General features: G+C 56.1%; 3 protein-coding genes across 6 annotated transcripts; 2 read left to right on the top strand and 1 right to left on the bottom strand.

Moving 5' to 3' along the window:
- The first annotated feature begins 172 nt into the window (after positions 1-172).
- On the top strand, positions 173-17077 carry PDE4C (phosphodiesterase 4C). 2 transcript variants are annotated; one of them, XM_045853089.1, is made up of 15 exons: positions 173-414; positions 8020-8211; positions 8763-8799; positions 8893-8966; positions 9124-9176; positions 9532-9644; positions 9722-9815; positions 10308-10471; positions 10671-10769; positions 11179-11343; positions 11423-11522; positions 12157-12311; positions 13832-13954; positions 14205-14387; positions 14922-17077. In XM_045853089.1, the coding sequence occupies exons 1-15, from the start codon at positions 173-175 to the stop codon at positions 15318-15320; spliced, it is 2193 nt and encodes a 730-aa protein (XP_045709045.1). In that variant the 3' UTR covers positions 15321-17077. The 2 variants fall into 2 exon arrangements, with proteins under 2 accessions (XP_045709045.1, XP_045709044.1); XM_045853088.1 differs by lacking the exon at positions 173-414 and adding an exon at positions 5142-5287.
- Positions 17078-19198: 2121 nt separating this feature from the next.
- On the top strand, positions 19199-26188 carry RAB3A (RAB3A, member RAS oncogene family). 2 transcript variants are annotated; one of them, XM_045853351.1, is made up of 5 exons: positions 19199-19340; positions 20453-20680; positions 21713-21831; positions 22436-22560; positions 26062-26188. In XM_045853351.1, exons 2-5 carry the CDS (start codon positions 20453-20455, stop codon positions 26145-26147), a joined length of 558 nt encoding a protein of 185 aa, XP_045709307.1. In that variant the 5' UTR covers positions 19199-19340; the 3' UTR covers positions 26148-26188. The 2 variants fall into 2 exon arrangements, with proteins under 2 accessions (XP_045709307.1, XP_045709306.1); XM_045853350.1 differs by lacking the exon at positions 26062-26188 and adding an exon at positions 23449-24264.
- MPV17L2 (MPV17 mitochondrial inner membrane protein like 2) lies at positions 24310-27687 on the bottom strand. 2 transcript variants are annotated; one of them, XM_045853353.1, is made up of 5 exons: positions 26909-27687; positions 26217-26387; positions 25344-25420; positions 25008-25224; positions 24310-24893 (listed from the first exon to the last, which is right to left on the bottom strand). In XM_045853353.1, exons 1-4 carry the CDS (start codon positions 27093-27095, stop codon positions 25039-25041), a joined length of 621 nt encoding a protein of 206 aa, XP_045709309.1. In that variant the 5' UTR covers positions 27096-27687; the 3' UTR covers positions 24310-24893; positions 25008-25038. The 2 variants fall into 2 exon arrangements, with proteins under 2 accessions (XP_045709309.1, XP_045709310.1); XM_045853354.1 differs by having other exon boundaries at positions 25096-25224; positions 26909-27675.
- Positions 27688-27988: the final 301 nt, after the last annotated feature.

Here is a 27988-nt window from a genome sequence, read left to right as displayed (position 1 = left end):
TTCCTACCTTCACCGGCTCACCACCGCTGGCGCGGACAGCTCCTCTCTGTCACCTCCCCCCACCCCACCCTGCCCCACCCCCGGCCCTGGCCGGACCCGGGCGCAGACACAGACACTCCTCGTTCAGGGACAGCTCCCGCACCCTCCTCTCCCTGCTTCCCTCCTCCGGCGCATGGAGACCCCCGGGGTACAAGAAGGGGCGGAGGCACTCAGCGAGTGGAACCGCGCTCTCAGCCGCCAAGGCTTAGCCAGATACCCGAAGCACCTGTGGCGGCAGCCGCGGCGCCCTATCCGTATCCAGCAGCGATTCCACTCGGACCCGGACAAGTCCGCGGGCCACAGCGAGCCGGACCGGGGCCCGCGGCCGGGGCTCGAGAAGTCACGGCGTTCCTGGCCCACCTCCTTCCACAGGCGGTAGGTGGGCAGGAGCAGGGCCCTTCCGAGGCGTGGGGGAGGGGTGCAAGGGGTCGGGCGGTAGTGAGGGAGGGTACTTGCTTCTCCAGGGGCGGACGCCTCTACTGTTTGTCTGAGGCCAGTGCTTTAGAGGAAAAAGCTATTTTTACGTGGGGTGAGGCTGGAGGTGGTGGTGTGGTGATCGTTTATGGGTGTGTGTGCCCAGTGTGCCAGGTGCCGTTGCATCTAAGTGTGTGCGTGAGTCTGAGCGGTTGTGACCTTGTGTGTGCTCTGACCTGCTGCGTGAATGTCCACAGCCAGCTGCGTCTCTCTGGGTGACCGGATGTGCTTGGTTGTATGTACACCAGTTGTGTGCCTGCCTGTGTGTGTTCCCCCTTGTGGTCCTTGTGGTGTGTGGACCGGCGTGACTGTCCTTGCTCTAACCTAGTCGAGGTCCCCCAGACCCTGGAGTGTCCTCCGGCGTTTGTGGGGTTGTGGCCACCGCGAGCCTCTGAGAGAGCCAGGTTGGGCTGTCCTCAGCCCTGGGGGGAGGAGCTTCCTCTGTAGCTCGTCCTGCCACGAACGCCCCCCTCCCCCGACGCGCGCCCCGCCCCCTGGCCGGGGAAGGAGGAGAGGAAGCCTCTTGGGGAGGCTGAGTACAGAACGTTTCTTCCGTTAAGAAAAGATGAGGTGGAGATGGGGGGATGAAGTGGGGAAGGGCTGCTCCTCCCGCCTCACATGAAGGAGGAGTGGGACCCTGAGAGAGACGCAGAGAAACAGAGGTGAAACAGGGGCCCTGAGGGGGCCAGAGGTGGGAGTCTCCAGCTGCTGGGTCAGGGTGGAGGGTTCAGGAGCAGGGTCCAGGAGCCCCAGGCCCTCCGTGGATGGCCCTCCTTGGATATGACCTTGGGAGCCAGAACAGATCATATCTAGAGTCCTGGGCTTGAGGTCAGGCTGGTGACCTTGGGGGTCATTTTTCTCTCTAGATCTTCATTTTCTCTCACCTCAGTCCATGGACCTCCTGGGACTCCTGGCTTCTTGATCAACAAGCCTGGCCTAACCCCTGCCCCAGCCCCCCAGCCTGGCCCTCTAGCAGCACCAGGAGGCACCTGAAGCAGCTGGGCTCTGTGGTCCGGAAGGGCTGGAGTTGTTCCCCGTTGTTCCAGCGGGCCCCCTGCCCCATCTCCCCTCCCGCGTTCAGCTCCTCCCTCCCCGCCTCCCAGTGACTCATGATTTTCCGTCGTCAAGAAAGAACAAACAGAGACTGGGTTTGGGTGCGTCTAGGAGGAGAGCCCGTGGGTTCTGGAAGGTTCTGGAAGGAGTGTGTCCCCGCGAGTGTGCACTTGCACATCCTGTCCATGCATATATGGAAAGAGGGGCTCAGCCCTGAGGTTCAAGGCCAACTGGGTTCAAGGCCAATCCGCTGGGTGCTCCCTGGCAAGCAGAGAGATTCAGTGAAATGAACTGAAGAACATATGTACTTTGTGCATTTTAACTTCCTGTGTGGAGGCCTGGTCCCCCACTGCCCCAGGTGGATCACCTTGGATCTGGGTGGGTCCTAGCATCTTGTTCAGCAAACATTTATTAGCTATCTACTATGTGCCAAGATCTGTACTAGGGGTGCAGCTATAGGCAGGCAGGTGCTCACAGGATGACGGTGGAGATAAACTCATACCAGCTGGAGAGAGAAGGCTTCTGACCTAGCTTTGGGGGTTGGGTGTAAAGAAGAACTATTTGGAAGAGGTGGCATCTAAGCTTAACCTGAAGGATGAAGAAAATCAGCCAGAGGGAGTTCAGGCAAGGGTATGCCAATTAGGCAGAGCAGGTTGTGTACAGCCTCAGACTCAAGAGGATCAGGTGTACGAGGAGCTGAATACAGGTCAGTGTGGCTGAACAGTGGGAAGGGAGGCTCCCTATTCATTTCCCAAGCACTTATTGAGAACCTACTGAGTGCTGGGCCCTGAGGGAACAGCTGGGAGCAAGGAAGACTTGGTCCTACCTTTGAGGGGTTGGTGGGCAAGGCAGAAACAAATTAAATAACCATGACAGTAAACATGAAATTGTACTTGTGAGAGGATGCTGCTTTGAGAATATTTACCTAACTGGTCGGGGAGGACCTTCTGGAGGGGGTGATGCTCCAGCTGCGACCTGAAAGATGAAGAGTAAGCAGGCGGAAATGTTCAGGCAAGGGCATGTGGTAAGAATGAGCCTGGCTCATTCAGGGAACAGCAAGGGGAGGGCTGCAGCTGGAGGAGAGTGAGCAGAGAGGAAGGGTGTGGGGAGGCCAGCAGGGGTCTGGCATCACGGGGCCTCCAGAGGGTGTGGATTCATTCAGGGGACAGGGAAGTGAGGAGCCACAGGAGGGTCTGGAGCAGAGGAGAGTGTGATCAAACTCATGTGAGCATCTACACGTGTGACACAGTTCCCACTCTCCTCTCTCTGTCTAGACTCTCCACGGGGACCTGGGGAAGTCACTTCTCCTTTCCAGTTTGTCAAGTGGACACAATAGCACCCACATCCCAGCTCCCTGGGGCCACCTGATGGCAGAAGAGAAAAGTGCTTGCCCAGGGCAGGGATGCTCAAATAGGAATGGAGACAGGGATGTGCTAAGGGCACCAGAGACTGCTGGGAACCTCCTCAGATCACGCAGCACACAGGAACAAAGTCCCTGAGGATGGGGGTCCTCGGGTCTACCCATCCTTCAGCCTTTGCCTCTTTCCCTGCGTGGTTTGGGGCCACTCAGGGTCAGGGAGGCCAGATTCCAATACTGAGTCTCAGTTCTGTGGCTCAGTTTCTCCATCCAAAAAGTTATTAATAACACATAGCTGTAAAAACTGTTAATAAATAGTTAAGATTAAATATATTAATGAAACATGAATATTAAACTATTGATAAAACAGTAATGTCAGAGGAGCCCCTGAAACTTCAGAGGGGATGGGGCCAATTGAGCATGAAGTAGTAGAAGACACAGGCTGGGTAGCCTGCTGTGGCTGTGTGACCCCGGGTAACTGAACACCTCTTTGCGCCTCAGTTTCCCCACCCCCAAAATGAGCGTAATATTCCTCACTTTCAACGGTTGCTCTGAAAATGAAGTGACTTTTACAGACACAGCTCTGGGCTCAAAGCCAGGCAAGGAGGAAGTGCTGTTTGTATTGACGTGCTTGGTCTTAACCTTCCATTTCATATCTGTGACTTTAGGGGAGGGACTGAATCCTTCTGTGCCTCAGTTTCTCCTTGGGGACATAAGACTATTACCAGCCCCTCCTGTAGGGCTGGGGTGGTGCCAAGGCTCCTCGGAGGGACCCTGGCCCCAGCGTCACCACCAGGCCAATCTTGGCAGCCTCTATCCCCTGGGGACCAGCTATAATTAGGTGCAGCCACAGCAGCTACAGATGGTATTTCTGTCTTGGGGACAGCGAGTCTGGTTCCCACCAGGTGTCTGGTTGTAGGGCCTTGGGGGCAGGAGGAGGTTCCCAATCAGGCCCTCGAGACTCCTTGTCTTCCGGGCCCCAGCATAACCCCTCTCCGAACCTCCATTTTTCTCATCTGTACAGAGCAGACAATAGTGTGGTCAGGAGAAGGCTGGGGTCTCCTCACTGTGCTGCCCCAGGCTCCCCCACTGAAGCCCTGACAGCCCCAAGCTGTATCTCACATTTCCCTAGGGGTGCCCCACCACCGACACCATCTCCCCAGGGGCAAGGCCCAGGCACTGGGGGGGTGTCATCCCACAGCAGGGGCACAACTGGGCTCAGAGTTTCTGGGGGCCTCAGCTGACAGGCCCAGCCTCCCTGGACCTCAGTGGCCTCTGTCTGTGATGTGGGCACTTGGAGTCCTGCCGAGTGTGACCTGCTCTGAGACCTTCCTGTCCTGAAGTCCAGGGCAGGGATACCAACCTCAGTATTCCGAGGGTAGAACACCTGGTTTAGGCCCCTGAACTTCCCCAGACACTGAAGGTGACGGCTCCCTTTCCAGGCCCCCCGGGTCCTTCCTGGAGTGGCGGTTGGGGGATGGGGGAAGGCGGTTGATGTTTCACAGAACAGAAGATCTGGCTGGAATGGAGTGCGGATGTTTGTCCAGTGGAGACAGCAAGAGAGCGGAAAGGATCCAGAGACAGGGCCTGGGGTGTGTCAGAGCAGGTGGGGGTCATGTGGGGACTTGTGGGGGAGGACTGGGAGAGGAGGAGTTGGTTTTGAGCCCCACTGCCCTGTCAGGAAACTTTATGTCTGTTACCACTTCCCTCTCTGCCTCAGTTTCCTCACCTGGCAAAGGAGTAAGGTTCTGTTGATTCTGGGCAGCCCCTTGGTGGTTCCAGGCCTCAGTTTCTCCATCCGGAAAATGGGCAGAGTGGAACTCGAGGCACTGTGTGGGATCGGGGCAGCCCCTCGGCAAACTCGTGCCTCCGGTGCTCTGCCCATAACAGAGGTGCTTCCCTTTCTGACTTCTGCATCTCACTCTTTTCAGCCAGCTCAGCCCAGAGAGCTGCACTAATCTGAGACATGTTGGCAGAGGAAAGCGGCACGAGATCTGGGTTCTGGGCCCCACGCAGCCACCCCCAAAGAGGGAGCAGAGAGTGGCACGCAGCTCCATGCCTCAGTTTCCTCGTTTGTCCCGGTAGGGGCCTCCCCAATGGTCCAGTGGTGAGGCGGGGCAGTGCTCCTTCTGCCCCCTCCCCGCCGGCCCCGCCCCCGCAGCTGTCCAGAAAAGGTTCCACCGCCCAGGATCCATCCTGCCTCCAAGCTGTCGCGGAGATGCAGGGTGCCCCAGCGCCTGCCCCGGCTTCTGGGCCTGGCTCTCCCCGGGACTCCCCACGTGGCTCCCCAGGGCTCTTCAGGAAGCTCCTGGTGAACCAGAGCATCCGCCTGCAGCGGCGCTTCACCGTGGCCCATCCGCTGTGGTGAGGCGAGAGGAGGGCTGGAGGGGTCACCGGAACCGCCGGGTTGGAGGTGGTTAGGACACAGTTATGGACAGCTGGGGCCGGGTTAGGGGTCAGGACATGTATGCTCAGCCCTCCCGCCCTTTCTCAGAATCTGTCTGCCCCTGTCCTATCTCTGTGTCCCTCCCTCCATCCGCTGCCTGGACGCAAGCCGGGGATGGGGCTGGCGGGGGTTGGGGGACCAGCCGGCTGTCCCTTTCCAGCTGTGAGGTCCAGAGCAGGATGGGCTTAGACTCTCGTCTCCTCCAGACCCTCCCACCTGGGCAAGTGGCCTGAGTGTCTCAAAGGCGAGGGGAGAAAAGAGGGTCACTCCTCCCCTTGGTCTGCTCCCCTTCATCCCTCCGGGTGCCGGCGACGAGACGATCTGGGGACTTCACACGAAACCCTCGGTGTCCCCGGGGCGAAGATCTGATTTTATGGGGCTCTTCAAGGCAGGGCATCCGTAGCAAAAGGAGTTGCCGCCCCAGGCTGAGCGGATCCGCGCCGGGCAGCTCGGTGGCGTCCTCCAAGGACTGGTGACCTCTCTGGGTTCGAATCCTGGCCCTTCAGGACGCGACTGTGAATTCGTAGGATGTGGGCCGAGGCTAGGGTCAGAAATGTGGCCTGCGGGCGCGACTGTGTCTGGCACCTTGCGCCTGGTTTGTGCTGCATCCACACTCCCTTGATAATTTGGCACCTGGCGGCTCAGACTGGAGGACCCTTCTCCAAAGTCACATGGCCAGTGACAGTTGGCAGGGGTGAGTGCAGCCGTGGCCACGGTCCCTGATGGCGTCATTGCGACCCGGGAGGGGGTCCCAGCTTCCGGAGAGCGTCCCCAGGGCGCCCACCAGACGCCTGCTAAGGAGTTCTGGAGGGTCGTCCCTGGCGCCCTCGGGTCCCAGAAGGCGAGGCTGGAGGATGGCGGGTCCTTCCGAAGCCCCGTGCCTCGGTTTACCTGTCTAGCCACGGACAGACGCGCGGTTCCCACAGTCAGGACGGCCTAGCCCCGGGCGCCCGCGTCATGGAACCACACCCCCACCCCGCCGCCCCCAGCTAAATTTAGAGCAGAAAGAAAAACAGTTTCCCCAGCTGCGACCAGCCCTTAACCCTGCGCGCCAGCTCATTGAATTCAAACCCAGCACCCTGTTGGCCTCTCCTAGCTTCAGTTTTCCTAGTTTTCCGTGGGTGGTCTTTTCCAGAACCTTTGCGAAGAGGCGAGGAGGGGAGGGATCGCCACCCTTAGGTCTCCCCCTTGGAGGGCGCGCTAGTTTATCAGCTGCCAGTCCCCCTAAGAGCGTCTCTCCGCCTGCCCCCGCTCCCTTTGCTAAGCAGGTTAGGGTTAAGGAGCCCCAGGCATCTCCGGGACGACGCGAGTCAGGAGCTCGAGCACCCGCGTGCTAGCGGCTTCTCTAGACGCGGCTGAAGCTGAACAGGCGGCGAGGCTGGGCGAGGCCGAGCCCGCCCGAATTCACCCGAGTGAGGTCGAACACAGCCGAATGCCCGAGAGTGTCCGAACCTGCCCGAGCGCGCTCGGACGTAGCCAAGTCAAAAAGAACTCCCTCGAGCGAACTCAGCTGGATCAGGCCCAGTAGAACTTGGTCAAACCTGGCCCTGCTTGACCGATCCGGCCCGAAACCAGCTGAAATGGACAGAATCCTCCCGAATTCCGGATGTGTGACTTGGCGGGGGATCAGGTGGACACTGGCCCTTGGCCAGAAGCCCCAAGTTGTGGGCGGTGTTTCCCTGTCTCCTGCCAGCCCGCTCTCAAAGCCTGTGACCCACAGGCAGCCTCTCTCCCCGGTGGCTAGCTCCCCCGCCAGAACCTCTGTTCTGACCCACGCCCCGTCCCACTCTTTCTCTGACCCCTGACCCCAAGGGGATGAGCACGAATTCCCCACTACCCAGAGCGTGGCAGGAAGGAAGTACAGGGCTGAGAGAACTGGGAGGGAGGGCTTGGAAATTGCTCCAGCAGGAGGTGTTATGGGGGGGGGGGGCGGTGCTCCAGGAAGAGGGCACAGCCAGTGCGGAAACCCAAAGGTGGAAGAGAACGGGCAGAGCCTTCGGGCGAAAATGAAGCAGGGGAGTAGAGAACCTGGGGGCGTGGTCGACGAGACTGGGGCTGGGCCAAGCAGATTGAGGCTGACCGGGGTGGGGAGGGGAGGACAGGTGAGCCAGAGCGTGGCCAAAGCTGACTAGGGGCAGGGTCTCTCCCGGCTCTAGGGAGCCTCGGAAATGGCGGGATCTAGGCACGACCCAAGACCCTCGAGAGGATAGAGTCCAGAAAGTCTTTTCCAGCCCCCGTGAATTTACCATGCGACCTGGACCTCAGTTTCCTCCTTAGTAATATGGACTCCCAGTTGGCCTCAGGTGCTCAACTGTAGCTCCCTAAAAGCGCCCAAAGGGAAGACTCTGCCAGCCTGTACTGGAGACAGGGTGGCTGTAGTCCAGAGAAAGGTTGAGACCTACCTACCCATGACCACACAGACATTTGGGAACAGATCTGAAACTCACATCCTGGAGTCCAGATTGGCTCTACTGGGAAGGCTCCGGGTACAGACGTGGAGACCAAGGCAGGAGGGGTGCTGGGTCCCTGAGTGGGCGTGACTGTGAGGCAGGTGGACATACTGTAGGTTACTCCTTCCTGGCCCACCGTTCTGGTCCGGTGAGGAAGTGAAGGGACAGGTTTGCTCTGACCGTGCCTCCTCTACTTCCAGCTTTGACCTGGAAAATGCTCTCTCGTGTGGGAGAAGCACCCTGGACCCCCAGGTCGGGCCTGGCCTTGGCCAGGGCGTCCAGACCTCTGCCCAACACAGCCAACGGCGCGAGTCCTTTCTGTACCGGTCCGACAGCGACTATGAACTCTCGCCTAAGGCCATGTCCCGGAACTCCTCTGTGGCCAGCGACCTGTGAGTCTGAGGCTGGTGGGATGGCACCTTCTCCTCTCTTCTTCCTTTTTTTATTCCTCCATTCAGCACACTTCCTTCAAGTGGCCATTTGAGTGGGGCTTTGAAGTTTAAGTATGAGTTTGCCAAGCAGCCACTTACTCTGTTGAACTTGCCCAGCATGATATCTAGTGATCTGTGCTTGACTTTAGGTTGGGGTTGAGTGGAAATCCAGAAACATTAAGGACAATTGGTAGCAACTGAAAAAACACATTAATTCGAACTTCCTGGTAGTCATAATAAAAAGGGAAATAAAATAATATCGTGTTGTCTCTAAGAACCCTGTTGCCCCTGGGACTCAGTTTCCCCATGTGTGAGATGGGGATAAAGGGAGTGAATGGTCGGGAGTGTGGTGGGTTTCAAGGAGGAGTCAGGTAAGGGGAGCCCGGGTACCAGTAGGGCACGGGAAGGAGGAGTCGAAGGAAATGTATGCTTACCTGAGGGCGAAAGCTGGAAGGTGGGGACACGCAGGAGATATCCCTAACCGCCCTTTCTGATGTCCCATCTCCCCACAGACACGGAGAAGACATGATTGTGACCCCCTTTGCCCAGGTGAGTGTCCACTCCTCCCCCGTCCCTGCAGGAACCAAGCAGGCTAAATCCACCCCTCCATTTCTGAGGCACTGACCGTTCCCCTCCCGACAGGTCCTGGCCAGTCTTCAGACAGTTCGGAGAAATGTCGCAGCGATAGCCCACCTGCAGGGCCTCAGGGCAGCCAAGTACACGGGCAGGGGAGGTGGAGCCGGACCTGGCAGAGAGGATGACAGGGCAGGGCTGGGAGGAGGGAATGGGGCCAGGGTCCGGCAGATAAGGTGGGTTGGGTGGGGGAGGGGTCATCTGGGCGAGGCAAGCCACCCTGAGCAGACTGTACTGCAGGCAGGCATCCGTCGGGAACCCCCCGTCCGGCAGTCAGCCCCCTCCACTTACAGGTAATGTGCCTGCTCCTACCCCTTCCTCCCACCGTGGGGCCGCTGTCAATTTCTTTTCCTTGGTGACCTCCCTAGTCCATGAGTCTTTAGGCCGTGCTCATTTTAACCCCCAAAACACCCTCAGGGATGGAGTCTACCACACCCATATTACAGATGGGGAGGCTGAGGCCTAGAGAGGGACAGAGGCCTGCCCATAGTCATACAGCCACTTGGGGATGTATGTGCAACTCAAATCCTGGGGCCCTGAGTGGCCCCATTAGGAAGGGCTCTAGGGTCCAGATGTAGAGATGGAAGCATAAGGGGTGTAGGGTCCTTGAGGGTGGGTGGAGCAGGCCCCTGACAGCTCAGCCCCCAGAGGACACCGGGCAGAAGCTGGCTTTGGAGACATTGGACGAGCTGGACTGGTGTCTGGACCAGCTGGAGACCCTGCAGACCCGGCACTCGGTGGGGGAGATGGCCTCCAACAAGGTGAGGCTCGCCGGACAGCTGAGGTTGCTTGCCCCCACCCACAGTGCCGCTCACACTGTCCTCACCTTCCCCTGCAGTTCAAGCGCATGCTGAACCGGGAGTTGACGCACTTATCCGAAACCAGCCGATCCGGGACCCAGGTGTCAGAGTACATCTCCCGGACCTTCCTGGGTGAGCTGTGAGGGTCGTCCCTGCCTGGGCAACACACAGAGGTAGGAAGAAGGGAGAAGAGAAAGACTCTGCTCTTACAGACCTCAGTCTGTGGAAGGCGGAGCCAGCCATGGACACCCCCAGCTGCACGGGTGAAGACTGGGCCAGGAGGAGGAACAGGAAAGCTATGGATCTGAAGCATGAGTAGAAGTTTCCCAAGAAGGAGACGGAGGAAACCAGACAGCTGGGTCTCCGGCTTGGATGATAGAAAGGACATTGGGCTGTTTGGGGAAAAACACTGAGTCCCAGGTTCTCAGGGGCCATGTCCGTCATAAGGGGTCACTGAGGCAGCCATGGAAACAGGGGACTGTGCACTGAGCTCACTTTGATCCAGGTAAAAAGGGAATAGGTTAATCCTGAGGCTTAGCAAAGTCCGGGACCTGAGGCTAGGCGGGACAACCCTAGTAGGTGAATTAGCTTCTCTCTCTGAGTCCCACCCTGCCCTCCCTCCAGACCAGCAGACTGAGGTGGAGTTATCCAGGGGAACCCTCACGGAGCCCCCAAAGCCAATGTCCCAGATCAGCGGCCTGCATGAGCTCCCCCACAATGCCAGCCTCTCCACAGCCACCATCCCACACCTGGGGGTCCAGACTGACCAGGAGGGGCAACTGGCCAAGGTGGGTTCCCAGCCAGAATGCCGAGACCCAGGCTAGAGTCCCAACTCTGTTTGGATGCCTTATCTTGAGCCTCGGTTTGCCCATTTGTATACTGGGCTAGTGGGGCTATATATAAGATCTGGGGCCTGGGGGAGGGTGTCGTAGGGCTAGAGTATGAGGACGTTGGGCTGGGGTCAAGCCCCAGTTCTTCACGTTTTAGGAACTGGAAGACACCGATAAGTGGGGGCTTGATGTGTTCAAGGTGGCAGAGCTGAGTGGGAACCGGCCCCTCACAGCCATCGTATTCAGCATCTTTCAGGTACCTCCCATGCCCTTGGCTTCCAGTACCCCTGGGTTTCTTTCACCTCTTTCTACTTCAAGACCTCAGGGGACAGACTCCTCCCCAACACCCCTAAGTGGGATATTTGAACAGGACATTGATGGATGAATAGGAGTTCAGTAGGGTGAATAGTTCGTTGCTGATTGTCAACAAGCCTCAGCCCTGGGTCCAGGCCTAAAGAGACCCAGTCTGGAGGGAACTGCTGTGGGGGTCAGGGATAGACCAGAGAGGAAGGACAGAGACCAAGTGAGTTCAGAATTGAGGGCATCCTGGAAGATGAAGCATTTGAGCGATGGAGAGAAGTCCAGAAGGAGAGAGCAGAGTGTAGGAGCAGAGTGTCCTGCTGCCCGGAGGCTAAAGTCCTAACTGGGGGCCTGTGATGAACCAGAAACGTGACCTGCTCAAGACGTTCCAGATCCCAGTGGACACGCTTGTCACCTACCTGCTGACGCTGGAGGGTCACTACCATGCCGATGTGGCCTACCACAACAGCCTGCATGCCGCCGATGTGGCCCAGTCCACACATGTGATGCTGGCCATGCCTGCACTTGAGGTATGGCCCTACGAGCAGGCAGGGCAGGTGCAGGGTGCAGAGAGCCCACCCCTCACCTCCTATGCCCCTGCCTGCTAAGGCCGTGTTCACAGACCTGGAAGTCCTGGCTGCCATCTTTGCAAGTGCCATCCATGATGTGGACCATCCTGGAGTCTCCAACCAGTTTCTCATTAACACCAGTGAGTCAGGGGTCCTGCTTCCACCTGTCAATCATCGGGTCTCTGGTGGTCCCATCCCTGCTTTGAACCTAGTGTCCCTGTTTGTGAAATGGCTGTGGCAATCTTCTGTCCCTAGGTACTCAGAGCGTGTTCAGGTACATGGTAGAGACTCAATAAGTGGGAGAATAACAAGGGAGGCAGAGCTGATCTGGGCCCACTAAGATTTTAAAGTCTGGGGCCCTTTAAGGTATCTGAAAAACTCAGTCAATAAGCAGTTACTGAGAACCTCTTGTGTACATCCCAGAAGAACTGAGGATGAGAGCAGAGCTCTCTCACTGGAGGATCCCAGAGTCTAACTGTACAAAGACTCAGTTGCTCATTCAGCCAGCACTTAGCACACACTGTCTCCCGCCACGCCAAGTCCTTACGGAGACTCCAGTCTCGAGGAGGCAGAGCAGAACACAGATGCCCCCAACCCTGTGGAGCCAGAGCATGGCCAGAGAGAGAGGCAGGGTCATAGAAGGCTTCCTGGAGGAGGGGGCATTAGAGTTGAAGCTTCAGTGCATGAGTAGGAGTTTGCCAAGAGTTCACCAAACCTGCCTTTTGGTGAAGTGGGTTGGTTGGCAGATCTTGAGGCTCTCTGCTTTCCCCACAGACTCGGAGCTTGCGCTTATGTACAACGACACCTCTGTGCTGGAGAACCACCACCTGGCCATGGGCTTCAAGCTGCTGCAGGCAGAGGGCTGCAACATTTTCCAGAACCTTAGCACCAAGCAGTGGCTGAGTCTGCGCAGAATGGTCATCGACATGGTGAGGCTACAGCGATGGATGGGGTGGGGTGATCTTGGCCGGGTTGGGGGTTCATTTGAACCTGGTCCAGTCTCTGCTCTAAGCCTGAGCTTCCTGGTCTATAAAATGGGTAGGATGGAATGACCAGGCCCTCGGTCCTGGCTGTGGTTCACACACGAGCGATGTGGAAACAGCTTTTGAGGTTTCTGGTGCAATTTTTTCTGAGCCTTTAGTTTGCCATTTGATATTTTCTAGATTGGGAAACACCAGTAGGTTTTGGGGTTTTATGCCTCATTCATTCATTTTCCAAGCATTTATTGAACACCTATTGTGTGCTCGCACTGTGCAATGACCAAGGCAGTTCTGGCCTTTCGGAGATTCCAGTTCGTGAGGAGATGGACACGTGGGTGGGAACCATAATGGGGACCCCTGAGCAGAGCTGTGATGGGTGGCCCGCAGACAAAGCTGTAATGGGGGTGCTCAAGGTCAGGGAGGGCTCCCCGGGAAGGAACACTGAAGCTGGGGCCTGCCGGGTAGGGAGGGTGGGCTGGGAGGAGCATCCCCAGCAGAGGGAGTTGCATGTGGGGAGGGCTCAGAGGAAACCAAGGCTCCCAGTAACGAGAAATTAAAACTTCAGTGAGACAGAGTGGGGGCCGTGGGTGGTGGGCATCATTTGGGGGCAGACCGGAGGTTTGGGAAGAAGTTTTGAGATTTTTGTTTGATTCTCAGAGAAGCCCGCAGACTAGGTGCGGGTTACTCCTGGGCTGGAGCCACATGGGTCCAGTGAATTTTAAACAGCTGTGTTTGGGGCTGAAACTTCCTTCCAAATTGCTGAAAACAGCCCTCCCAGGCACAGAGTGGTCACAGGGAAATTTGGGGAGCATCAAGTCATGTCACCTCCAGCTTCAAGTTAACCTGTGGCTCCCATGGCCCTCTGGATAAGTGCCCCAGTCCTCCCTGAGGCCCTCTCTGCTCTGCCAACCACACTTGCTCTGGCCATAAGTGCTTCCTCTATGCTCCTCAGCTCATCTAGCCCCAGGGCCTTTGGGCTTCACTGCTAACCTCAGGTACTTCTCACTTCAACCCCCATATTTAATCTTTTTTTAAAAAGATTTTATTTATTAATTTTTAGAGAGAGAGGAAGGGAGGGAGAAAGAGAGGGAGTGAAACATCAATGTGTGGTTGCCTCTCTCACACCCCTCACCAGGGACCTGGCCTGCAACCCAGGCATGTGCCCTGACTGGGAATTGAATTGGCAACTCTTTGGTTTGCAGGCTGGCACTCAATCCACTGAGCCACACCAGCCGGGGCCCATACTTAATCTCTAATATGTGGGATGCATATTGAGCTCAGAGTTGGGACCATTGATTCGTCTCCTCTTGTGAGCTGGGTGTGCAGCCAATTCCATTACATCCCCCATTTTACAGATGAGTACACCAAAGCTCAGAGGGCTGAGCGTCTGAGCGGGTATGATGGCTGGGAGTAAGGGGTGGGGTGGGAGCATTGTCCGTACCCGTCATTCTCCCCTCACCTGCCCCCAGGTGCTGGCCACCGACATGTCCAAACACATGAACCTCCTGGCTGACCTCAAGACCATGGTAGAGACCAAGAAGGTGACGAGCCTGGGCGTCCTGCTGCTGGACAACTACTCTGACCGTATCCAGGTGTGTGGCTGGGCAGACCCTGGGGCTTTGGTTTCCACACCTCTCATTTAGCTTGCATTTGTAAGTGCTGACTGTGTGCCAAGCTTGAAAAAACAGAGGCACCGAGAATCACGTGACTGTGCCTTAGCCACTCCTTTCCCTCTGGGGCAACAGTTTCCCCACCTGAAAGAGGGGTGTGTCCATGGCAGTGAGGATTAACCGGCCCTGGGGGAAGCCTGGCCTGAGCCCTCCCAAGCCTCGATCTCCCCAGGTCTTGCAGAATCTGGTGCACTGTGCTGACCTCAGCAACCCCACTAAGCCGCTGCCCCTGTACCGCCAGTGGACGGACCGCATCATGGCTGAGTTCTTCCAGCAGGGCGACCGTGAGCGAGAGGCAGGCCTGGACATCAGCCCCATGTGTGACAAGCACACAGCCTCAGTGGAGAAGTCCCAGGTCGGAGGGCAACTGGGTCAAGCAGGCGGGCATGTGGCATGGGGGAGGGAAAGAAGTGGCTGAGCCCACCCCATGAGTTCTGGCTTGACCCCAGGCTGGTCAATGAGGGAGTGTGGCCTAAGGCCATGCATGGTCTGCCCTGGGCTGTGTGGGGTCAGGTTGGGGCGCCTTCTCTCTGGGCTGCAGGGAGAGGGATTTGCATGCATGGGATTGGAAAATGTCTGCTCTGAGTGGCGTAGGCTTAGGGGACTTGGAGGGGTTCTTAGTCTGAGGGGACACATACACCCAGCCCTGAGGGGTCAAGGCTGGGGTGGAAGGAAAGACTTAGGGGTTGGGGCATCCCAGAGGGGCCAGGGAGGCTTCCTATGGGAGAGGTTGTTTGAAGAGGGTTTTGAAGAATGAGTAGGAGTTGGAAAATGACATTCCAGGGAGAGAGAACAACCTAGGCAAAGGCCTGGAGGCTGGACTGGGTCTAGGTTCCACGGTGACTCACAGCACGCTGCCTCTCCCCCACGACCCTGCATCACCCCATAGGTGGGTTTTATTGACTACATCGCCCACCCACTGTGGGAGACGTGGGCTGACCTGGTACATCCAGATGCACAGGACCTGCTGGACACACTGGAGGACAACCGCGAGTGGTACCAGAGCAAGATCCCCCGCAGCCCCGTGGATGCCACCATCCCTGAGCAGGGTGGCCATGATAGATTCCAGTTTGAGCTGACTCTGGAGGAGGCAGAAGAGGAGGAGGAGGAGGAAGAGGAGGGGGAGAGCATACTGGCTCAGGAGGCCTCAGAGTCACCTGACACTGAGCTCCTGTCCCCTGAGGCCAGCACAGACCCTGAGGCCTTGTGCCTAGACAACCAGGGGACCATGAACAAGCCCTGCGTGGACCATGAGGGCAATGTGACAGCTGAGTCGTTTGGCACCTAGTGGTCCCTAATGAGTGGGTGGACTTTGCAGGAAGAGGTCCCAGGTGACCCATGCCTGGCCTTCTTCACACAGAGACAGCCAAACTTTTAGTTATAGGCACATTTCAGGGTCAAATCAAAGGCATCTGGCTTGGGTCCACTCTGATCTCCCACTCTGTTGAGACAGCTGTCCTTCAGAGTCAGCTCTGAAGTTGGGGTTGGGTCAGGCTCAACTTCTACAGTGGCCACTCTTCAGCCACTTATTCTTTCTACTCTTTATCAGACATTGATTGGGCACCTATTGTGTGCCAGGCCTATGCCCACTCTGTGCCTCTGGGGCAGCCCTGAGCAAGGGGTGAGAAGTCAGCACCAAGGAGAGGCCTTCCACTGGCACCTCCCTTTCATGTTCTGGGAAGCTCCCTGCAGGCGACCGGTACCTTGAATGGGGAAATGTGGCACCGAAGCTTTGTCCAGTCCCAACTCTGATTCTCGAGCTCAGGATGGGGCCGGTAAGGGGGCAGCAAAGAGAGGGCTCTGTGTGGGGACATCTCTGAAGACTGATGTGGCTTGTTGCTACTTGTATGTCAGTTATTGCTTTAAGTAGTTGTAATTTCTGTCTTCAGTAGTGTCTCTGGGTGCGCCTGTTCTCTCTGGCCTCAGGACACCCTGTCGGTACCCTTTCACATTATTCCTCTTATAGAACAGCAACAAAAGCACACAGTTTCCCTCAACACACACAATACCCTTCCTGATTCTGTGGTGTCCCACACTCCCCCCAGGGCCAGTTTTCCCTCCTCTATAGCCTAATCTTAGCATTTGGATAAACATTGGTTGAGGGGGGATGTCTGTGATCACCCTGAAATATCTTAGAAATTTTGTGCATTTAATGTTTCTCTGGGGTTAAATAAACCCTATTACCCTAAACTAGTATCATGTCCACTTTATGGATGAGGACACTGAGGCACGGAGAGGTCCTGTTGCCTGCTTAAGGCCACGCAGCTGGACGCTGGATATTAGCCAGCGGCGCCCCCTGGCGGCTGAAGACGCAGCAAATTTGGAAGTCTTTCTGGCTAGCTGCACCTCCCGCGTTTCCCTTGTGGGAGCTCAGCCTGGGGCTGGGGTGGCTTTGCTGGGTGGGAGAAGAGGAGGTAGCTCTGTGTTCAAGTATCAGGTTTAGTTCCTGTATCTGGAAGGCTTAGTATTCCACACCCCAACTTGCCTCCCTCCCAGCATGCCTGAAAATTTATGCATGACACAGGTCCTCACAGCAGCCTCTGGCTTACAAAACAGCTGGCTTCATTACTAAATGATTCCAATAATTCATCATCATCATAATTACTATGGAATTCCACAGGGAGAATTAAACGTCATCTGGGTCATGAACTTGATGCATTTCCTTCCAGATCTTTAAAAGACAGAGATTTAGGAGATAATTATTTATATTTTTTCTCCTTCCCATTTACTTATAAGTAATACGTATTCATAGTAAATAATTTGGAAATAATGGAAACATAAAGAAGAAAATAAAATTCAATTATAACCTCACCCATAAACCATCTGCCTTCAGCATTTCACCTTATTTCCCTGTGGATTTTTCTTCACCCATTTGTAAGAACACTCATACATTCCCCTTCAGTTTGAGCCACAGGCATCCCTCCTCCTCCCCCTACTGATTATACTCTACCCACACTCTAAGCATGGCCCCACCTCAGGACCTTTGCACGTGCTCTGCACACCACCTAGAATGTTTTTTCCCCTTCTCATTCTCACTCTTTGGGTCTCAGCTCAGCAACCCCTTCTCTGGGAGGTCCTCCCTGATTCTTCATCCCAGGCTGGCACTGGTGGAAGCTCTGAGGGATTCTTTGAACCATGTCCACCATGCACTCCAGGTTGTGATTTCAGGATGCCTAGACCAGGTCCACTGCACCATCCTCAGTGTCCCCAAAGATGGACTTTGCCAACTTGAACAAGTCCTTAACCTCCTGAAGCCTTTGTCATTTCACAGATGAAGTGGGCTCTTTGTGAGGGTCCCATAATTGCAAGAACAGTTAACATTTGAGGAAAGTGTGTCCTGAGCCATGCTCCGAGTAGGGTGGGACTTGGGAGGGTTTGGGGCACTTCTCCCATCCAATTCTGTCTCCCCTGCCATGCAGGAGACCCTTCTGGAGTATGCAGCCTCCCCATTCAATCATCCCTAATTTCAGAGCCGAATGCTGATTATTAGCAATAAAGGCTTTGTGTCATTTCTATGTTAAAGTACAAATTTCTCTGGGACAAGCTGGTTTACATCGTTGTGGGGTTCTCCCCTGAGGGAAAAACCGGGTGTTTCCGAGTGCCACCCATGTATGAAGCCTGATGCAGGCAGGTCATCAAACCAAGAGGCACGCAAGTCTTCACTTCCACGGTGAGCCTGGACCAGCCACACCTGGAGCCCACCCAGAGCTGGGATTTGATTGTGCATTTTTTTTTCTGAATTTTCCCAATTCTCCGCGGTGGGTTTGAGGTAAAATATAGGTGAAGTAGGGGAAAGGGGCAAAACTGTTACCTTGAGGTAAAACAGATTTACCAAATACAAGCAGAGTGGGAGGGACATTCTGCACTTCCAGGGCGCTGGGGGGCATGCGTGGATTGAGGGGGCGGTCTCTGGCACAAAGTTATTCTGGTCTCTCCGAGCCTCCGCAGCTGGAGAGCTTTTTATAAATAGGATAAGCACTCCCCCCAGCCTCCTGGGGAGCAATCTGGGGCGGGGGGCGCGACAGGATTTTCTTGGGGCCACACGCCTCCTGCTGTGTCTCGGGACCGGAGAGAGTTGGGGGCAGGGAACTGGAAGGGTCTCTTTCTCCAGGCCCCCGCAATTCTGACTTAACCTCCTCAAGATTTTGGGGGAAAACGATGGAGCATCTGAGCCCCCAAAGTCTCCACTCTGAGTCTTGTTTCCCCAGGATAGAGGGAGGGGGTTTCTCCGGCCCTGTCTTTAATTCAGGAACCAGGGAATGGTGAAGTCTCTTCCAGCCCCGTGTCTTCAGCCTCGCTCTTACCCTCCTTGTTTTCCTGTCTCTTATCGCAGGCTTTGCGGGTGTAGGGGACAGGCAGTTTCTCTGGCCTATTTCCACCTTTTCTTAGAATTTTTTTGTCTGGAAAATGGGGCGCAGGCAGGGGAGGGGTTGTCAGAGCGTCCATCACACCCTTCCTTTCTTATCTGGGAATTGATGGGGAGGGGTGACTCTCTTGGTGCCTATTTCTTCTTTCTTCTTTGAAACAGTGTGGTGCATCTTACCAGCCCAGCCCACTTTGGGGGTCTTACATCTCAGAAAACGGGCAGGGTCTCTCTCCTATTTCCGCCTTTTCTCCTTTTGTACTTATTTTGCGGCCCATAAGTAGGGGGTATGGAGCAGCTCTCGATCTCTGTCCCTCTTTTCTGAAATTGGGGATTGGGAGCATTTGACGATTAGTCACACCATCCTGGCCTGGGTTGGGGCCGCCGGAGAGTCACACCTAGGGTAAGAGGTGCAGGGGAAGGGGAACGCCCCCTGACAACCCCGGCTCAGCCAAGGCCTCATCTGGTCCCCTACGGCGGGGGAGCCACCACTGGACAGACGGGGAAGATAATAATCTCTGATTGGCTATCCAGCCCGTCGCTCGACTGCTTAAGCCAGTGAGAGGTTGCCGCGCAGACCCGCCTCCATGACACTTATGAGAGGCGGGGCTTCCAGGTGATCCCTCCCTTCCTAAATGTTTCCGCCCTCTACTGGGTGTGCACACGGGGCCCCGCCCCATTTGTGCGTCAATCTGCGTGGAGCTCCGCCCCCTAGCTCTGCGGGCAACAGTGGGCCACTTCTTCCAGCGCAGCTCCGCCCCAGAATGGCGTCACTGCCGTATCTGCATGTGAGGCCCCGCCCCGCTCTTTGCAGGACGTCACCGCAGACTGCAGGGGCTCAAGCCGCTGCCGCGCAGCCCCACATCAACGCACTGGGGGCTCCTCACCGCCGCTGCCAAAAAAGTCGCCGTCTCTAAGGTCGCTACCGCATCTGTGCAGGGCAAGGTGAGCTCCTGGGCGGCCCGCTGCACTCTCGCTTAAAGCACCTAAGTAACCTTCATTTGGTTGATGGGTTGGCGGGGATGGTCGACGAGGTTGGCGGGGGTTAAATGGAGGGAGGATGCAGCGGTCTCGGACCTGGGTAGGAGACTCCCCTCAACTGCCGGACCCTCATTCCCCACCCCCTCCTCTGCGGTGGCGGAGGAGGAGGGGAGGCGAGTACCTTGCGGGAAGCTGTGCGTGTGCGTGCGCGTGCACGGGGTGTGAACATGCGTGTGCGCGCCCGCCTGTGTTGGCAGGTCTGTGTACCCTTGCGTGTGTACCTGGGTATGCTCACGTGACCCAGCGAGGGTCCTGACCCAAGTGTGTCTTTGCTGCACGCTTCTTGAGAGAGACGCATGGATTGTGCGTGTGCGGTCACGGCTGTGTTCGTACATACACGGGGATGCGTACCCGTGTGGGTTACGTACACACACCTGCATGGGTGGAGGGTGCCGTGTGCGTGTGTGGATTTGCACCTTTGTATATGCATGTCGGTGTGCAGACAGGTGTTTGCGTGCGTCTCTGTTCTGTGTCCGAATGAGTTCAGCCCTAATGTGCACGCGCGTTCACGGGTGAGTGGGTGCCCTGCTGTGTGCATGTGACTGTGTGTACGCTCCACCCCTATTACATTATGCAGCTGCCTCAGCTTGAACTCCCCCAACCTGGGAGTGAGGGGGGAAGAGGGGCTACAGATGTGTGTCGCTGCGGACTATCCACATGTTCCAGCGTTGGGTTCTGAGAAACATAAATGATTGATGGGGGGCGGGGCCGACCGCAGTCACCCCCTCCAGCGCAGCCATAGGGTTTAGGGTTACAGCCTGACCTGGGGCACAGACCTGCTGGAGGGGCTATAGGGGTGTCCCCACACTGGTTTCTCTGAACTCCTCCGTGAAATACCCCTCTCCCCCTCCTTTCAAGGTCACAGCGGGCCCTCTGCCCTGGGCTCCACAGTTAGTACTGGGGCTTCTGGTGGCATGCTAGTTCCTCTCCGTGGTTCTGGTGTTTTCTCCATCCTGTGCCTGGGCTTGGGGATGGCAGGGGAACCCCTCACACTAGCCTGCGCCCCGCATCCCCAGATGGCGTCAGCCACAGACTCGCGCTATGGGCAGAAGGAGTCCTCGGACCAGAACTTCGACTACATGTTCAAGATCCTCATCATTGGTAACAGCAGCGTGGGCAAGACGTCCTTCCTCTTCCGCTATGCAGACGATTCCTTCACTCCTGCCTTTGTCAGCACTGTGGGCATAGACTTCAAGGTCAAGACCATCTACCGCAATGACAAGAGGATCAAGCTGCAGATCTGGGTGGGTCTAGTTGGGGGATTCCCGTCTTCACCATTCTCCCTTATGGGAAAAGTAGCCCCAGCTTTTCCTCTTTCAATTCATTTACACAACTGGGCATTACCATGTGCCGACTGAGCAGCAAAGGTACAGAAGAGAAAGCCCCTGCTCCTCCATCGGAGCCTAATTGGTTCCCTCCAGGGCTGCGGGAGGAGCCAGTGCTGGGTTCTTTCCTATACCTGGTATCTGCAGGAGCATCATTGGGCTTAGTGCCTCAATTTCCTCACCTGTGAGTTCTTCCATGTGAGTCTGTTTGAGGTTTCACTGGATGTTGGCCCCCAACCTCATTGTCTAGGACAGGCATGGTCACCTCCCCCAGGGTCACCTGGCTGCCTCCCACAACCCCACAGAGGCCAGAAGGAGCCTGTTAGCTCCCAGGGCTCCCACCTCATGCAGGATAAACTCTACACCCCTCCCCTGGCCTAGGAGACCCTGCCTGGGTCAGTCCCACGTCAGCATCTTCAGCCTGGCTGTGCCCTCTGCCTGGATTGTCCTTCCCCTGATTGTCCCATGGCTCTCTCCCTACTTCCTTCAAGTGTCTGCACCTTGCCCCAGCCCACACTGCCCATCCCTGTCAGCTTTGTTTCCCCCCTGAGCCCTTATGGCTCTCTGACATAGGATACATTTTATCCCTTTTATGGGTTTATTGTCTATTTCCTACATTGAATTGTCAGTCCCACAGGAGCAGCGATTTTTGTCAATTTGGTTTACAGCCAAATTATCCCTAGAGCCCAGTGTGGTGTATGGCACAGGGCAGTGCCTTGTACATGTACATTGGTGAATGAGGGAGCAATTCTGAAGGTACCAGACTCTGTAGGATGTTCGAGTACCACATTCTTGGTGCAGGCGGCTGGCTGGCTGTCCCTGGCCCCCTGTGCCTCTGGGCAAGCCCCTACTCTTCTCTGGGTCTTGAAGGAGCTGGACTAGATCTCAGGGCTCATTTCCATCAAGGATCTTACACCTGGGTCCTATCTGACCCTGTCTCTTCTTCTCCAGGACACGGCAGGGCAAGAGCGGTACCGAACCATCACTACAGCCTACTACCGGGGTGCCATGGGCTTCATCCTCATGTATGACATCACCAACGAGGAGTCCTTCAACGCTGTGCAGGACTGGTGAGCACATCTTCAGCCCCTCTCGGACTGTTTTCTGAGCTGTGTTTGGTGCAAAGCCCAGGGTGTAGGCTGATGAGGGAACTCCAGCCCCCTGGCAGATATGTAAATAGCAACATTAGGGCCCCAGACCTGCTGTTGGTCTATAATCATTAAAACACAGCATCGTTGGCTCAAAATAGTGGGGAAAAAGGATTTCAGGTAAAAAAAATGAAACTAAACATACAGAAAAAAAATCCGGTGGGGGCAATGACAGAACATATAAGGACAGTTTGCACAGGTTATAGAGAACAAAAACATTTATATTTCTGCCCAGAAGTAATGATACATTTTAAAAATTTTCCTGGTTTTGCTGAGGAAGGAGTTCTCTCTGGGGGGAGGGGTTGGGGAGGGGGGTGGAGAGAGGCTACTTGAAAGAGAGATTTCGAAGATCAAGGAAGTGCTGAAGCAGACACCCAGAGATAGCAGTTTTTCTGGCAGAACAGAGAAGAGAAACTAAACCTGCCAGGTTCATGGAATAATGGGGAACTGGGGGCCGGGAATGGGATGAGGGAGTGGAGCTCATATACTCCCAGCCCTAAGCCTCCCCTGTTGCCCTGTCCTCCAGGTCAACCCAGATCAAGACCTACTCGTGGGATAATGCCCAGGTGCTGCTGGTGGGGAATAAGTGTGACATGGAGGATGAACGGGTGGTGTCATCGGAACGTGGGCGGCAGCTGGCCGACCACCTTGGTGAGTGCTCAGAGGGGCTGGACACCTTCAGGCTAGAAGAGGGACACTGAGGCCCTGAGAGGGGAGGGGACACACCCAGGGCCTTCAAGCAAATCCAGGGTGGGGTCTGGATTTGAATGCAGACAATTTATGCTTTCTGCAAACTGGCCTTGACCCAGGACCCATGTGAAGTAGATCTTGATAGGTTTGTAGTTCACTGTGCAGGAGGTTACTGATTCATTCTGACACCCTCACTGCCCAGCCTCATGCTGGGTGTTGCTGGGCCCTCAAGAGGCCTCCAGCTTTGTGAGAGAGGGGGACACAGGCTGGGGAAGTCCCATGGGAAATGCCTACAAGAAGGCTTTGTGGAGGGGGGACATCGCATCTGGAGCTTGAAGAAAGGGTGGTCCTTCAGGCAGAGGGAACAGCTTGGGCAAAGGCCGGAGGTGGGAAAGATCCTGTGCATTTTGCCAGGTACTTTTACACAGCTGCAACGTGAGGGTCGTTGGGATGAAATATGGCCAATCATGCAGGGCCTGGCCATGTGCTAAAGAGCTGAGACTCTTCTGAGGGCAATAGGGAGCCGCTGAGAGTGTGAACAGGGGTGAGCATGGCTGGATTTGAGTGTCAGAGGCTGCCAGGGACGGTGTATGGGACTGGGCTGGTGGTGGGGGCAGGGGAGTGAGTCTTGCCAGAGCCTTGGGGACCGTGAGAAGGGGACAGTTTTAGGGCAAAGCAAGGAGCACAGGAAATACAGGGCTGACCCAGCTCAACATTACTTCCCGAGGGACTTGCCAGTGCCTTTACAGTTCAGTGGGCCCTGGGAACTTCCAGGTATTTCTGGCCTCAGAGAAATGTTTCTGGGAGGGGGGTGCCCAGGGTCTTCACTCCTCCCTCCCCTGACCACAGGGTTTGAGTTCTTTGAGGCAAGTGCCAAGGACAACATTAATGTCAAGCAGACCTTTGAGCGCCTGGTAGATGTCATCTGCGAAAAGATGTCCGAGTCACTGGACACAGCTGACCCTGCCGTCACAGGCGCTAAGCAGGGTCCACAGCTCACGGACCAGCAGGCGCCTCCACACCAGGACTGCGCCTGCTGAGAGCTGGCCTGCCCATCCCTGCCCTCCCCAGACCCCACCTGGCCATGGGCACAAGACCCCTGCCCCAACTTCCCGACTTAGCCCTTCACCCTTATTTATTATTGTAGCTATTTATTTATTTATTGGAGATGTCCCCTGGGGCTTGACTCTACCACCCCTTGTACCCCACCCTGTACATACAGCCCTGCCTTTGCTCTGCCGTGGCTTGTTGTGGCCCTCGAACTCACCCCTCGCCCTCTTCTCCAGACCCCAGCTTTTTAAAATTCATCCCATCAATAGTTCTCAGATTTGAAGAGGGGGCCAGATGTACCTGAGGGCAGGGTGACCGGGTGATGGGAGGTAGCCAGGCCTGACAGCCCCTTGGTGGGCCAAGGCTATGGTGGGGTCTCAGCAGGGACCACAGGGTGGGCCAGAGCCCCACAGTGGCCCACCTGGCCCCCGGCCCCCAAGTCCTACCTTTTTTTGGAGAGGGGGCTGCTGTGGTTACTTACCACCCTGAGAACACACCCGTCCCCCACACACAAGAGACTTGTCTGATGTCATGAGTGTCAAATGTGCCCCTAGGAGATGTCATGACAACACTACACACACCCAATAAAACAAATGGACGATGTTGTGTCAATGAGTTCCGCCTGCCAGTGCTGGCTGTGGTCAGCCATGAGACTTTCGATTACAGAAAGAATTTAATGAAGTTTACACAGCCCATGACCAGAACAGAAAGAACCCTGGTGCTGCCTGGCTCTGCCTAAAGCTCCAGATCCTGGGGGCCAGCTCTAGGCTAGGCCCCACTCACAGAAGACAGGCGATGTTCCCACCTCTCTTCCAGGGCTCAGAGCCCAGCCCACAGCAGTATTGAGGGGCTGGGTCCCAGTGCTGAGGATGAGACATCCTGGTCAGAGGCTCCCAGTCAGGAGGGATGACTCCATTTTCACGGTTGCATTCCAGATGGGGAAACGAGGGCTTGGTAGTGGGCTTGGAAGGAGCAGCCCAACCAGGTGCCTAGGAGTGAGGGTGGGACTGGAACTTGGCCGAGGACCCTGGCCTGCTGCAGACCCATTCCCCTTCCTCCCCAGGTGGGTTAGAAGTCAGTCTGCCCGGTACCACTCATGCTGGGCGTGTCAGGCGGCCAGGGATCTGTCCACGCAAGAGGATCTGGTCACACACCACATTCATGCCTTCAGGCTTCTCACCAAGCCCTCCACTCGCCTGGGGTCAGCCTCGCCGAAAAGATGCTGCAGAGACCTGGCCGAGGTCCTGTTAGGCAGTTGAGAGGGGCTCAGTCTTCACCCTGCTGGTGGGCAGCTCCCCCTGCACCCCCACCTGCCCACCGTGGGGTGTGGTGTGTCCAAGGCCACAGGAGGCTCTCACCCTGGAGGGGAGCTGTACTGCCATTTGGGGCTCACATGTATGGCCCCTGAGGAGTCTCCTGGGTGCCTGGTTTGTCCAATGTGCTCACCCGGTACTTCAGGTAGGAGAGGTATGTGTCCCAGCCCAGTGTCAGGCCATTGATGTAGGTGACTCGGAACTGGGGTGGCACAAAGAGGAAGTTCACCAGCTGTGCAGCAGGCCACACGCACCAATCAGCCTGTGGGGAGGGAAAGAGTGCAGTAAGGGCGGCGGCCAGGAAGCTGTGAGGGGTGGGGTGGGACAGAAGTAAGGGGAGGGAGAATGAATGGGGGTGGGGGCCTGGGATGACATGCCCACCTTGTAGAATTCCCAGAACTTGTCCTGCAGCTCCTGACAACTCTCTTCCAGGGACTGGCCCTCTAGGCTGCCAAGACCTGGCAAGAAAATGAGAGTGTCAGGCTGAGGAGTCCCACTGATGGAGCCAGTGGAGCAGGACCCCTCAGGGACAGACTGTTCCAGGCAGAGGGACCTAATGTTTAACAGCCTTGTAGTGGAAGGGCAGTACAGCAGGTGGCGGGTGTGGGGAAATAACACGATTGAGTGGGTCCCAGTGAGCGAGATCCAAAGGAAGATCCTAAGGAGATTCCTTAAGTGCATCCAAAGGAAGAAGACACCTTGATGCTGAAGCTGTTTTTTAAAGTCACGTTTTATTGTTATTCTGTATGGTTATCCCAATTTTTCCCCCTCTGTTTCCTCTGCTCATCCAACCCTGAAGCTATTTTATTACCTGTCTTTCAGCAAATGAGGAAGCTATGCCTAGAGGGTGGGGAACAGGTGAGGACTTTCTTCCCAGAGGCAAGGGCTGGGGTGACTGTGCCCCACTGAACCCCAGTCTCTGCTCCTCTTCTTTTGGCTGTCCTCTGCCTGCTGGCTCCTTCAAATCTCAGCTGAGTTCCTCTCCTTTGGCAACCCCTCCCAAACCCCACCCCAGGCAGCCCCATTAGATACTGTCCTCATCCCTCCTATACTTAGCACCATTGTTTGTGATTCTACCATTCACACCTGTCCCCACCAGGTCTGTCCTGTCACCACTGTGACCCAGTCTCCAGTCCAGGACCACCTGCACAGGAGGTGCATCAGAATGGGCCTCGGCATTCTTAATGCAAGGCTGGCTCTGCTCCTCCTGACCTATAAGGGTTTGCAAAGCTCAAGCTCAATGAGGCTCCTTACCCAAGAAGTACCAGACACCCAGCAGGGGAGAGGCCACCAGCTGGTCGATGAGGACCTTCCTGAGGACGTTTGGAAGCCCACGGAGGCCAGATGCAGGGAACAGGCGGTCCAGCCAGAGATACCAGTAGTGTAGGAAGGGGCCCATGCTACAGCCCACAGCAAACATGCTCACTGAGGACAATCCAAGAGTCAGGGTGGCCATATCAGTCCCTTAAAGTCCCCGGTCCACTCCCTCCCTGGGTAAACCACCCCCTAGGAGGGGATTCCACCATAGCCCCTATTTCCAGAGGAGGAAACCGAAACAGGGTAGGGAACTCTGGGGCCAGGGCACAATCCCAGGCTGTCGGGGTCCGGATGCCGCGCGCCCTTGATTACCCCAGGTCCAGCTTCCCAGGCTTAGTGCTGAAGTGTACGAGGGGTTAGGCGGAGACGAGACTCCAAAGGTGGAAACGGACAGAAATCCCAGTTATTGAAGGGGACGAAGACCCGGGGTGGGAGGGAGCGGAGAACCCAGGGTTGGAAGGGAGACACGGGTAGGGGCTGTCAGGTTATAGGATGCACGTAGAGATCTAGCAGGACTCAGGCCACGGATTAGGGGTTACGGCCCGCGGGTCTGGTCCCAAGGTTTCCAAATCTGAGGTCGGAGTCAAAGGTTCCCTGGGGTCAAGGGTAGGCAGCGCCGACCTCCTTACCTGAGCGCCTTGGGTCGAATTTCTGGCCGGGCCGGGCGCGGATCTCCCAGGACTGGCGTGCGCCGTCCCCAGCCGCCATGAGAACGCCGCAACCCAGCGTGTTGGTAAAGAGCAGCGCACGGCCTTGGAACATAGGCTGCCCCGCTGCCCATAGGCCGCGCAGCCAGCGCCAGCCACCTACTGCCATCGCGCGTGGGGACCCAGGAACTGGAGCGCCGGACCAACTGCTTGTGCCAACCAATCAAGCGTCCCGGCCGCGCCCGGGGCGCCCAAAAGCTGACCAAGCGCCGACAGCTCGGTTCTCCACTTTGCCCGCCCCGAGAGATATTAGCCAATAAAAGACTGGCATTCCATTCCTTAGCCAATCCATGAACGACGTCACGCATAGAGTATGGACCAATCAAAGTAAGCCTAGACCCCACCACGCGTGCCTATTGCTCCCTTGCGTTTCCTTGTCCCTTTCTGCACCAGCCTCTGGGTAGCAGTCACCTCCCTCTTATTTATTAGTTCAGTACCGCATTGGCCAATCTCAGACCACAGTTACGCCAGTCGTCCCGCCTCCCGCGTTAAAATGGCCAATCTTAGGCAGTTACCACAAGCTCAGGTCTAGTAGCCCTCCAGATGGATACCCAGATCCCCGCGGCATTCCTGAGCCATTCCTGAGCGGGAATTCAGACCTATGGCCGGGTCAGCTAGAGGGGTGGAGGTATTGTATAATCCCGCAAAGACTCAAGGTATTGGGGGCGAAGCCCAGTGGGTGTCAGGTCCAGAAATTGACTTTGGTCTTGACTTTAGCTGAGTATCTGACCTTAGATCCAGAATAATAAATAAAAGTGTTAGGCACTACTTGGAGCACAAAACGTGTATTAACTTATTTCATAGCAACCCTTCTGCTGCACAAATAATTAGATACCCATGTTATGTCCTTTGTTCCTGTAAGGGAAAATGTGAGTTTCAACGGAAACCTATGCATTATCCACAGGAATAGCGTGTCACAAATGCAAACTACAGCCTGAGGGCCAAACCCTGTCAGTACCTCTTTTGTGAGGCCCACGATCTAAGAATATTTCTTACACTTTT

This window comes from Phyllostomus hastatus, unplaced genomic scaffold (assembly GCF_019186645.2).
Source record: "Phyllostomus hastatus isolate PE091 unplaced genomic scaffold, TTU_PhHast_1.1 phas_contig_98, whole genome shotgun sequence".
Classification (NCBI taxonomy): domain Eukaryota; kingdom Metazoa; phylum Chordata; class Mammalia; order Chiroptera; family Phyllostomidae; genus Phyllostomus; species Phyllostomus hastatus.
Note: the sequence above shows the minus strand (reverse complement) of the source record. Positions and strands in the feature narration are given on the sequence as shown.

What these genes read in the sequence shown, in the direction of transcription:
- RAB3A (XM_045853350.1), top strand. Translation starts at nt 20,453, where the DNA reads ATGGCGTCAGCCACAGACTCGCGCTATGGGCAGAAGGAGTCCTCGGAC. An exon ending in GGATCAAGCTGCAGATCTGG is followed by an intron (nt 20,681 to 21,712) that starts GTGGGTCTAGTT and finishes CTTCTTCTCCAG; the next exon opens with GACACGGCAGGGCAAGAGCG. An exon ending in GCAGCTGGCCGACCACCTTG is followed by an intron (nt 22,561 to 23,448) that starts GTGAGTGCTCAG and finishes CCCTGACCACAG; the next exon opens with GGTTTGAGTTCTTTGAGGCA.
- MPV17L2 (XM_045853353.1), bottom strand. Translation starts at nt 27,095, where the DNA reads ATGGCAGTAGGTGGCTGGCGCTGGCTGCGCGGCCTATGGGCAGCGGGG. An exon ending in ATTCGACCCAAGGCGCTCAG is followed by an intron (nt 26,388 to 26,908) that starts GTAAGGAGGTCG and finishes GATTGTCCTCAG; the next exon opens with TGAGCATGTTTGCTGTGGGC. An exon ending in AGTTCTGGGAATTCTACAAG is followed by an intron (nt 25,225 to 25,343) that starts GTGGGCATGTCA and finishes CCCTCCCCACAG; the next exon opens with GCTGATTGGTGCGTGTGGCC.
- PDE4C (XM_045853089.1), top strand. Translation starts at nt 173, where the DNA reads ATGGAGACCCCCGGGGTACAAGAAGGGGCGGAGGCACTCAGCGAGTGG. An exon ending in TCAGCCCCCTCCACTTACAG is followed by an intron (nt 9,177 to 9,531) that starts GTAATGTGCCTG and finishes CTCAGCCCCCAG; the next exon opens with AGGACACCGGGCAGAAGCTG. An exon ending in CCAGTTTCTCATTAACACCA is followed by an intron (nt 11,523 to 12,156) that starts GTGAGTCAGGGG and finishes CTTTCCCCACAG; the next exon opens with ACTCGGAGCTTGCGCTTATG.